This window comes from Salvelinus alpinus, chromosome 22 (assembly GCF_045679555.1).
Source record: "Salvelinus alpinus chromosome 22, SLU_Salpinus.1, whole genome shotgun sequence".
In the NCBI taxonomy this organism is placed as follows: Eukaryota; Metazoa; Chordata; class Actinopteri; order Salmoniformes; family Salmonidae; genus Salvelinus; species Salvelinus alpinus.
Window position 1 is genome coordinate 31337074 of NC_092107.1, and position 12404 is coordinate 31349477.

Here is a 12404-nt window from a genome sequence, read left to right on the forward strand (position 1 = left end):
CTGTGTAGAGGTTTGACTTGCAGTGATTCGATTCTGGGAGTAAATAGATGTGCGGTGCCCTGCCACCGCCGTCACCACCGCCACCGCCCACAATTCTGTTTGCAGATGTCTTTGTACATTATCTCAAATTGATTGTGCTTTAAAAAAGCAATTACAATGTATTCTATTTGGTATCAGATAATGATTATGGGAGGCTTTGAAAAGGCTCTTTAGCGGTAAACCATGCATACAGAGAGAACTGGGAGGGAGAGGGGGAGGGAGGGAGTTATCCATTCAGATAAGGGTCTGACGATGACTCCCTCCACCCCCCACCACCACCATTCCTCGCTGTGTGCAGAGTGAAAGCGTGAGAGCTGATGTTTCTCTGTCATGTTCTCTGCACAAACACGGAGGTGTAGACAGGCTCTTCACTGAGGAGACAGCTAGCTCAAGCAGCTAATACTTTCGCTCTGTCACGTCATTAACAGCAGCAGAGCTTAAGGTCTGCATTCTGCTACCTTCATTTAACACAGCTTTACCAACAGACAAGAGAAAGAAGACCTGGTCTGGGGAGTTTAACTGGGGTTTTTATTAAGTTCTCTACAGTCTGATGATTTTTGGAGTGGCTCTGTTCTGTTATGCAACGAATATGTAATTGTAAATCAAGTGAAATGCTTCGACTAACCTATGGCCATTTATAGAGGAATACACTATACAGAAGGTTGTGGACACCGCTTCAAATGAGTGGATTTGACTATTTCAGCCAAACCCGTTGATGACAGGTGTATAACATCACCCACACAGCCATGCAATCCCCATAGACAAACATTGGCAGTAGAGTGGCCTTACTGAAGAACTCAGGGACTTTCAATGTGGCACCATCATAGGATGCCACCTTTCCAACAAATCAGTTCGTCAAATTTCTGCCCTGCTAGAGCTGCCCCGGTCAACTGTATGTGCTGTAATTTTGAAGTGGAAACGTCTAGGAGCAGCAACAGCTCAGCCGCAAAGTGCTAGGGCACACAAGCTCACAGAACGGGCCCGCAGAGTGCTGATGCACGTAGCTCGTAAAAATCATCTGTCCTCGGTTGCAACATTCACTACGAGCTCCAAACTGCCTCTGGAAGCTACGTCAGCACAAGAACTGTTCGTCGGGAGCTTCATGAAATGGGTTTCCATCAGTGGTGTAAAGTACTTAAGTAAAAATACTTTAAAGTGCAACTTAAGTCGTTTTTTGGGGTATCTGTACTTTACTTTACTATTTATATATATTTTTTTACTTTTACTTCTACTTCACTACATTCCTAAAGAAAATAATATACTTTGTTTGTAAATTATGCTGAGTGTTGGGAGTGTGCCCCTGGCTATAATTTTTTATTTTAAACAAGAAAATGGTGCTGTCTGGTTTGCTTAATATAAGGAATTTTTTATTATTTATACTTTTACTTTTGATACTTAAGTATATCTTAAAAATTACATTTACTTTTGATACTTAAGTATATTTAAAATCAAATACTTTTTTTTACTCAAGTAGAATTTTACTGGGTGACTTTCAACTTTTACTTGAGTTATTTTCTATTAAGGTATCTTTAGTTTTACTCAAGTATGACGATACAGTACTTTTTCCACCAATGGTTTCCATGGCCGAGCAGCCGCACACAAGCTTAATGTCACCATGCACAATGCTGGAGTGGTGTAAAGTTCCCCGCCATGGACACTGGAGCAGTGGAAACGCGTTCTCTAGAATGATGAATCACACTTCACCAGGAGAACACTACATGCCCCAATGCACAGTGCCAACTGTAAAGTTAGGTGGAGGAGGAATAATGGTCTGGGGCTGTTTTTCATGGTCTGGGCTAGGCCCCTTGGTTCCAGTGAAGGGAAATCTTAACGCCACAACATACAATGACATTCTAGAGGATTCTGTGCTTCCAACGTTGTGGTAACAGTTTGGAGAAGGCCCTTTCCTGTTTCAGCATGACAATGCCCCCGTGCACAAAGCGAGGTCCATACAGAAATGGTTTGTCGAGATCGGTGTGGAAGAACTCATCTGGCCTGCACAGAGCCCTGACCTCAACACCATCGAACACCTTTGGGATTAATTGAAATGCCGACTCCCAGATGAGTGAAGGCTGTTATAGCAGCAAAGGAGGGACCAACTACATATTAATCCCATGTTTTTAGAATGAGAACTTCGACAAGCAGGTGTCCACATACTTTTGGCTATGGAGTGTATGTATCCCATGAGGTACGTACCACAGAGTTTCTGCAGGGACTTCTCAGAGTATGTCTCCCGGTCGCAGCCCTTCCCAATATGGCTGGTCTGTAGCTCTACCGTGGTCCTCACTGAGGAGAGAAGCCCTCCACACGTCTCCAGATTCATCTTGGGAAACAGCTGTTTGCTGCCTGTGCCTGGCTCATAGTCCACTCTTTTGTCCCAGTCTAGGAAAGACACAATACACAATTGTTAGGAATGGGGGAGTGTGTGTGTGTATGAGAGAGAGAGAATGAGAGCGATCTTGGGGTGTGAATATGTGGTCCTTTGAGCAGAACAACAGGTGACAACAGCATTGTCTGAAGCCCTGACTTATTCTTGTTTCAGATTATGTTAACTTCTACTCGTTTCTCCAGATTTCCTTGTGATTTTCACAATGCATGGTCTTGTGCCCATTCCTGCCTTGTAGGTCCTCCATAAAGATGTGACAGCCCATTTCAGAGTTTTATGCGGTCAATAAAATGTTGAATAATGTGAATCAATGGCGCTATCCACTGTACAGTACTGGGCTCACTAAATCACTGTGACATGAATAAAATGTAGAGAGTGTTCAACCAGACCATCTCTCTCACAGTTCAGTGTGTGTCTTCTAGTCACCTTGGTTACTGCATGCTTTTGTGTGTACAGTATGGTGTGTGTGTATTTGTGTGTTTTTCAGTTTGGGTATTTTGAGACACACTGTACTTCTATGTGTGTGTGATAGTGTGTGTGTGTTAATGTGTGTGAATTCGTAGTGTCTATTCAGCAGTGTGTGTAAGAGAAACAGGCAGACAGAGAGAGGCAGGTAGAAAGAACCAGGCAAGCAGAGCTGAACATAAACCTGAGCTGAAGGCAACACTGATTGGATAAGAAGGGAATCAGCTAATCGCTCCCTCTGGACTGTTACATCTGTCATGTTCACTTCCTCAAATTCTCTCTCTCTCTCTCACACACACACACACACACACACACACACACACACACACACACACACACACACACACACACACACACACACACACACACACACACACACACACACACACACACACACACACACACACACACACACACACACACACACACACACTTTTATTCTGCATTTCTTGCTTTTTATCAGTTCAGAAAATGACTTAGCAAGTTTGGCTCATCAGAGCCAATATTCCTCATCATACAGTAGTGCTGAGTGATTGGTGCTATTTGATTTCGGTTCAGTTTCGGTTAGATTCTAAAAGAAATATTCAGATGTTGTATACAATACCTTAGTTTTATTTGAGGACATTATTATTTAATTCCAAATCATCATATAATTTCTATAGAGCTGCTGCCTATGCTGTCTGAAAAAAACTATATTTTAGTAGTTCTTCAAAGTCAATAAGGCATACTTTCATGACTTCTAAATACAATCTAGGCCTACAGTAGATCATGTATTCACAGGTAGAGATTGAATTGAATGTATTTTGGATAACAGACATATACAACAACATGTACAATGTGGACCCAGAGAACACCACTTGAAAGTACTAATTACTGTAAAACGCTTGTATCCGAAGTAGTCCTCGATGGTAAAAACAATAACACATATAATGATTAAAAGGCAAGACAAAATTACAAACAATCATAAATACATTCATTTATATTGACATCCTAAAAAGTGACACTATTCACTGCACTTCTCCCTAACCTTACAAATCAACCACATCATACCGATCCTTCAAATAATACACCTGACCAGCAGTAGGGGCACAAGGCGGAGTGGAGTGGTTTCTCTCACTTAGACAACCTTGTCCAAATGAAAATGTCTGCCTGCTTTTTAAAGGTTCATTTCGGTTAATCACTCAGCACTATCATATAAATTCATATTCCTGCTCATAAAGGTTCCCATACAGACTCATTACGACATGACCATACTCATATAGAGGATGATTGAGGTCAGTGATGGCAACGTGGTGAATGTGAGGCCCTGCAGGGACTCTGTGTGACTGAGCTGTTCCATTTGTGTCCCTGCTAAATAATTTACTTCTATTCATGAGGCACGGCATGGCGCCGCTGCTCGCTCTGCCTTGCACCATGCTCCAAAAAAAAACACGTACACACAGACACACACACACACAAACACACACTGCGAATCATACTGTTAGCGGTAGTGTGAGTTGCCAGTAATAGGAAGCTATTCCATCTCTGCAGAGATCTTTCTTCTCCACATTATGCACACTGCAGGACTCACTGAGGGAGAGAGGAAAGTGCAATGTTGTGAACATTATGCCATAATCCAGTCCGTGTATTCATACTAGCTGTCTTATCGGCTGCTATCTGAATAGGTCTATCGGACAATTTTCTTGGGTCACTATAACTAAATCTATTTTGCCAATTGCATTGGTCCCCTCTACCACACGGAACCCCACTAATCTACCGACGGAAACGCACGGGGTGGCTAAAAACAGACCTCCATCCTCTGCCAGCTTTCTACCCATGGCCCGGCTAGCTGTCTGAATCGCCGTGATCCCAACCAACCTCACTACTCACTGGACCCTTATGATCACTCGGCTAAGCATGCCTCTCCTTAATGTCAATATGCCTTGTCCATTGCTGTTCTGGTTAGTGTTTATTGGCTTCACTGTAGAGCCTCTAGCCCTGCTCATTATACCTTATCCAACCTTTCAGTTCCACCACCCACACATGCGATGACATCACCTGGATTCAATGATGTTTCTAGAGACGGTATCTCTCTCATCATCACTCAATTCCTAGGTTTACCTCCACTGTATTCACATCCTACCATACCTTTGTCTGTACATTATACCTTGAAGCTATTTTATCGCCCCCAGAAACCTGCTCCTTTTACTCTCTTTTCCAGACGTCCTAGATGTCCAATTTCTCATAGCTTTAATCCGTACCCTTATCCTACTCCTCCTCTGTTCCTCTGGTGATGTAGAGGTGAATCCAGGCCCTGCAGTGCCTAGCTCCACTCCTATTCCCCAGGCGCTCTCTTTTGATGACTTCTGTAACCGTAATAGCCTTGGTTTCATGCATGTTAACATTAAAATCCTCCTCCCTAAGTTTGTTTTATTCACTGCTTTAGCACACTCTGCCAACCCGGATGTCCTAGCCGTGTCTGAATCCTGGCTTAGGAAGACCATCAAAAATTCTGAGATCTCCATCCCTAACTACAACATTTTCAGATAAGATAGAACAACCAAAGGGGGCGGTGTTGCAATCTACTGCAGAGATAGCCTGCAGAGTGCTGTCCTACTATCCAGGTCTGTACCCAAACAATTTGAACTTCAACTTTTAAAAATCCACCTCTCTAAAAACAAGTCTCTCACCGTTGCCGCTTTCTATAGACATCCCTCTGCCCCCAGCTGTGCTCTGGACACCATATGTGAATTGATTGTCCCCCATCTATCTTCCGAGCTTGTGCTGCTAGGTGACCTAAACTGGGACATGCTTAACACCCCGGCCATCCTACAATCTAAGCTTGATGCCCTCAATCTCACACAAATTATCAATGAACCTACCAGGTACCACCCCAAAGCCGTAAACACGGGCACCCTCATAGATATCATCCTAACCAACTTGCCCTCCAAATACACCTCTGCTGTTTTCAACCAAGATCTCAGCGATCACTGCCTCATTGCCTGCATCCGTAATGGGTCAGCGGTCAAACGACCACCACTCATCACTGTCAAACGCTCCCTGAAACACTTGAGCGAGCAGGCCTTTCTAATCGACCTGGTCCGGGTATCCTGGAAGGATATTGATCTCATCCCGTCAGTAGAGGATGCCTGGTTATTTTCTTTAAATGCCTTCCTCACCATCTTAAATAAGCATGCCCCATTCAAGAAATGTAGAACCAGGAACAGATATAGCCCTTGGTTCGCTCCAGGCCTGACTGCCCTTAACCAACACAAAAACATCCTATGGCATTCTGCATTAGCATCGAACAGTCCCCGTGATATGCAACTTTTCAGGGAAGTTAGAAACCAATATACACAGGCAGTTAGAAAAGCCAAGGCTTGCTTTTTCAAGCAGAAATGTGCTTCCTGCAACACGAACTCAAAAAAGTTCTGGGACACTGTAAAGTCCATGGAGAATAAGAACATCTCCTCCCAGCTGCCCACTGCCCACACAGTCTATCACAGTGCCATCCGTTTGTCACCAAAGCCAAATATACTACCCACCACTGCGACCTGTACGCTCTTGTTGGCTGGCCCTCGCTTCATACTCGTCGCCAAACCCACTGGCTCCAGGTCATCTACAAGACCCTGCTAGGTAAAGTCCACCCTTATCTCAGCTCGCTGATCACCATAGCAGCACCCACCTGTAGCACGCGTTCCAGCAGGTATATCTCTCTGGTCATCCCCAAAACCAATTCCTCCTTTGGCCGCCTCTCCTTCTAGTTCTCTGCTGCCAATGACTGGAATGAACTACAAAAATCTCTGAAACTGGAAACACTTATCTCCCTCACTAGCTTTAAGCAAAAACTGTCAGAGCAGCTCACAGATTACTGCACCTGTACATAGCCCATCTATAATTTAGCCCAAACAACTACCCCTTCCCCTACTATATTTATTTATTTATTTTGCTCCTTTGCACCCCATTATTTATAATTCTACTTTGCACATTCTTCCACTGCAAATCTACCATTCCAGTGTTTTACTTGCTATATTGTATTTACTTCGCCACCATGGCCTTTTTATTGCCTTTACCTCCCTTATCTCACCTCATTTGCTCACATTGTATATAGACTTATTTTTCTACTGTATTAGTGACTGTATGTTAGTTTTACTCCATGTGTAACTCTGTGTTGTTGTATGTGTCGAACTGCTTTGCTTTATCTTGGCCAAGTCGCAGTTGTAAATGAGAACTTGTTCTCAACTAGTTTACCTGGTTAAATGAAGGTGAAATAAAAAATGTAAACACTGTGGGATTCCAGTTCCATGTTTTACAGGAGCCGGTTGGCGGGAGGCATATATCATGTGAACTATGTAATGGAGTGATATGCCATGTGAACTATGTAATGGAGTGATATATCATGTGAACTATGTAATGGAGTGATATGCCATGTGAACTATGTCATGGAGTGATATATCATGTGAACTATGTAATGGAGTGATATGCCATGTGAACTATGTAATGGAGTGATATACCATGTGAACTATGTAATGGAGTGATATATCATGTGAACTATGTAATGGAGTGATATGCCATGTGAACTATGTAATGGAGTGATATATCATGTGAACTATGTAATGGAGTGATATGCCATGTGAACTATGTAATGGAGTGATATATCATGTGAACTATGTAATGGAGTGATATGCCATGTGAACTATGTAATGGAGTGATATGCCATGTGAACTATGTAATGGAGTGATATATCATGTGAACTATGTAATGGAGTGATATGTCATGTGAACTATGTAATGGAGTGATATGTCATTTGAACTATGTAATGGAGTGATATGTCATGTGAACTATGTAATGGAGTGATATATCATGTGAACTATGTAATGGAGTGATATGTCATGTGAACTATGTAATGGAGTGATATGTCATTTGAACTATGTAATGGAGTGATATACCATGTGGACTATGTAATGGAGTGATATGTCATGTGAACTATGTAATGGAGTGATATATCATGTGAACTATGTAATGGAGTGATATGCCATGTGAACTATGTAATGGAGTGATATGTCACGTGAACTATGTAATGGAGTGATATGTCACGTGAACTATGTAATGGAGTGATATGTCACGTGAACTATGTAATGGAGTGATATGTCATTTGAACTATGTAATGGAGTGATATGTCATGTGAACTATGTAATGGAGTGATATGTCATGTGAACTATGTAATGGAGTGATATGCCATGTGAACTATGTAATGGAGTGATATACCATGTGAACTATGTAATGGAGTGATATATCATGTGAACTATGTAATGGAGTGATATGCCATGTGAACTATGTAATGGAGTGATATGCCCTGTGAACTATGTAATGGAGTGATATGCCATGTGAACTATGTAATGGAGTGATATATCATGTGAACTATGTAATGGAGTGATATGCCATGTGAACTATGTAATGGAGTGATATGCCATGTGAACTATGTAATGGAGTGATATATCATGTGAACTATGTAATGGAGTGATATACCATGTGAACTATGTAATGGAGTGATATGTCATTTGAACTATGTAATGGAGTGATATGTCATGTGAACTATGTAATGGAGTGATATATCATGTGAACTATGTAATGGAGTGATATGTCATGTGAACTATGTAATGGAGTGATATGTCACGTGAACTATGTAATGGAGTGATATACCATGTGAACTATGTAATGGAGTGATATACCATGTGAACTATGTAATGGAGTGATATGTCACGTGAACTATGTAATGGAGTGATATGCCATGTGAACTATGTAATGGAGTGATATGTCATGTGAACTATGTAATGGAGTGATATGTCATGTGAACTATGTAATGGAGTGATATGTCATGTCAACTATGTAATGGAGTGATATGTCATGTGAACTATGTAATGGAGTGATATGTCACTTGAACTATGTAATGGAGTGATATGTCACGTGAACTATGTAATGGAGTGATATACCATGTGAACTATGTAATGGAGTGATATACCATGTGAACTATGTAATGGAGTTATATGTCATGTGAACTATGTAATGGAGTTATATGTCATGTGAACTATGTAATGGAGTGATATGTCATGTGAACTATGTAATGGAGTGATATGTCATGTGAACTATGTAATGGAGTGATATGTCATTTGAACTATGTAATGGAGTGATATGTCACGTGAACTATGTAATGGAGTGATATGTCACGTGAACTATGTAATGGAGTGATATACCATGTGAACTATGTAATGGAGTGATATACCATGTGAACTATGTAATGGAGTTATATGTCATGTGAACTATGTAATGGAGTTATATGTCATGTGAACTATGTAATGGAGTTATATGTCATGTGAACTATGTAATGGAGTGATATGTGATGTGAACTATGTAATGGAGTTATATGTCATGTGAACTATGTAATGGAGTTAAATGTCATGTGAACTATGTAATGGAGTGATATGTCATGTCAACTATGTAATGGAGTTATATGTCATGTGAACTATGTAATGGAGTGATATGTCATGTCAACTATGTAATGGAGTGATATGTCATGTGAACTATGTAATGGAGTGATATGTCATGTGAACTATGTAATGGAGTGATATGTCATGTGAACTATGTAATGGAGTGATATGTCATGTGAACTATGTAATGGAGTGATATGTCATGTGAACTATGTAATGCCAGCATCCCTTTGATTTGAAGTTCAACTAAAGTATACGAATGCCCCGACCTCAGTTCTTATTAACATAAGCAATCTAAACAACTGGATGTTTCACAAAGGAAGGAAACAGGTTCAAATGGCTGCCTGGACTGTTGACCCTTTTTAACACTGAATATGCACACTCCCTGGACTCTATCCACGCTCACACATGTTGACACTGACAGTCCAAAACACACACACACACACACACACACACACACACACACACACACACACACACACACACACACACACACACACACACACACACACACACACACACACACACACACACACACACACACACACACACACACACACACACTACACATGCTCAGACACACAAAAACTCACACACACAAATGCATATTGACAACACACATACACACTCTACACATACACTGCCGCTACTCTGTTTATTATCTATCCTGATTGCCTAATCATTTTTACTGCTACCTATATGTACATATTACCTCATCTATCTCGCATCCCTGTACATTGGCTCGGTACCGATACTTCTTGTTTTTAGCCTTGTTATTGTTATTTATTTTTACTATTTTCTATTTAGAGAAAGTGAGATATTGTATAGAGAAGATGCACTTTTTAACTCTGTGATGTCGGAAATAGGCTCGTAAGTAAGCATTTTACAGTAAAGTCTACACCTGCTGTATTCGGCGATTGTGACAAAAACAATTTTATCCGTTTTTTATTTGGAAACCTGTGTGATGTGACTGTGTGTGTGTGTGTGTGTGTGTGTGTGTGTGTGTGTGTGTGTGTGTGTGTGTGTGTGTGTGTGTGTGTGTGTGTGTGTGTGTGTGTGTGTGTGTGTGTGTGTGTGTGTGTGTGTGTGTGTGTGTGTGTGTGTGTGTGTGTGTGTGTGTGTGTGTGTGTGTGTGTGGACGTGTTTAACTATACTTGTGGGGACCAGAAGTCCCCGAAAGAATAGTTAACAGATAAAAAATTGACAAACTGGAGACATTGTGTTAGTCCCCACAAGGTCAAATTCTATTTCTAGGGGGTTTAGGGTTAAGGTTAGAATTACTGTTATGGTTAGAATTACGTTAAGGGTTAGGGTTAGGAGCTAGAGTTAGGTTTAGTGTTAGGAGCTAGGGTTAGGTTTAGGGTTAAGGGTAGGATTAGGAGCTAGGGTTATGTTTAGTGTTAGGAGCTAGGGTTAGGTTTAGGGTTAAGGGTAGGGTTAGGTGATAGGGTTAGGTTTAGTGTTAGGGGCTAGGGTTAGGTTTAGGATTAGGAGCTAGGGTTAGGTTTAGTGTTAGGAGCTAGGGTTAGGTTTATGGTTAGGAGCTAGGGTTAGGTTTAGTGTTAGGGGCTAGGGTTAGGTTTAGGGTTAAGGTTAGGATTTCGGGTTAAGGTTAGGGTTAGAGTTAGGGTAACGGTAAGGGTAAGGGTACGGGTTAGGTTTTGGGATAGTGGTTAGGGAAAATAGGATTTTGAATGGGACTGAATTGTGTGTCCCCACAATGTTAGTTGTACAAGACTGTGTGTGTGTGTTCCTCATAGATGCCCAAGAGATGTTACACTGTAATACACTGACTCATAGATGTTACACTGTAATACACTGACTCATAGATTTCACAATGTAATACACTGACTCATAGATGTTACACTGTAATACACTGACTCATAGATGTTACACTGTAATACACTGACTCATAGATGTTACACTGTAATACACTGACTCATAGATGTTACACTGTAATACACTGACTCATAGATGTTACACTGCAATACACTGACTCATAGATGTTACACTGTAATACACTGACTCATAGATGTTACACTGTAATACACTGACTCATATATGTTACACTGTAATAAACTGACTCACAGATGTTACACTGTAATACACTGACTCATAGATGTTACACTGTAATACACTGACTCATAGATGTTACACTGTAATACACTGACTCATAGATGTTACACTGTAATACACTGACTCATAGATGTTACACTGTAATACACTGACTCATAGATGTTAAACTGTAATACACTGCCTCACAGATGTTACACTGTAATACACTGACTCATAGATGTTACACTGTAATACACTGACTCATAGATGTTACACTGTAATACACTGACTCATAGATGTTACACTGTAATACACTGACTCATAGATGTTACACTGTAATACACTGACTCATAGATGTTACACTGTAATACACTGACTCATAGATGTTACACTGTAATACACTGACTCATAGATGTTACACTGCAATACACTGACTCATAGATGTTACACTGTAATACACTGACTCATAGATGTTACACTGTAATACACTGACTCATATATGTTACACTGTAATAAACTGACTCACAAATGTTACACTGTAATACACTGACTCATAGATGTTACACTGTAATACACTGACTCATAGATGTTACACTGTAATACACTGACTCATAGATGTTACACTGTAATACACTGACTCATAGATGTTAAACTGTAATACACTGCCTCATAGATGTTACACTGTAATACACTGACTCATAGATGTTACACTGTAATACACTGACTCATAGATGTTACACTGTAATACACTGACTCATAGATGTTACACTGTAATACACGGACTCATAGATGTCACAATGTAATACACTGACTCATAGATGTCACAATGTAATACACTGACTCATAGATGTTACACTGTAATACACTACCTCTCATATGTTACACTGTAATACACTACCTCTCATATGTTACACTGTAATACACTGACTCATAGATGTTACACTGTAATACACTACCTCTCATATGTTACACTGTAATACACTGACTCATAT

The 12404-nt window shown here is 40.7% G+C and overlaps 1 protein-coding gene across 1 annotated transcript in view; it reads right to left on the reverse strand.

Annotated features, from left to right (window-relative positions):
- The window catches only part of LOC139549429 (calsyntenin-2-like), a 668250-nt gene that overhangs the window by 101957 nt on the left and 553889 nt on the right, over nucleotides 1-12404 (reverse strand). Inside the window, exon 6 of the mRNA XM_071359924.1 lies at nucleotides 2236-2421. Within this exon, the coding sequence (XP_071216025.1) occupies nucleotides 2236-2421 (186 nt within the window). The remainder of the gene's footprint in view (nucleotides 1-2235; nucleotides 2422-12404) is intronic.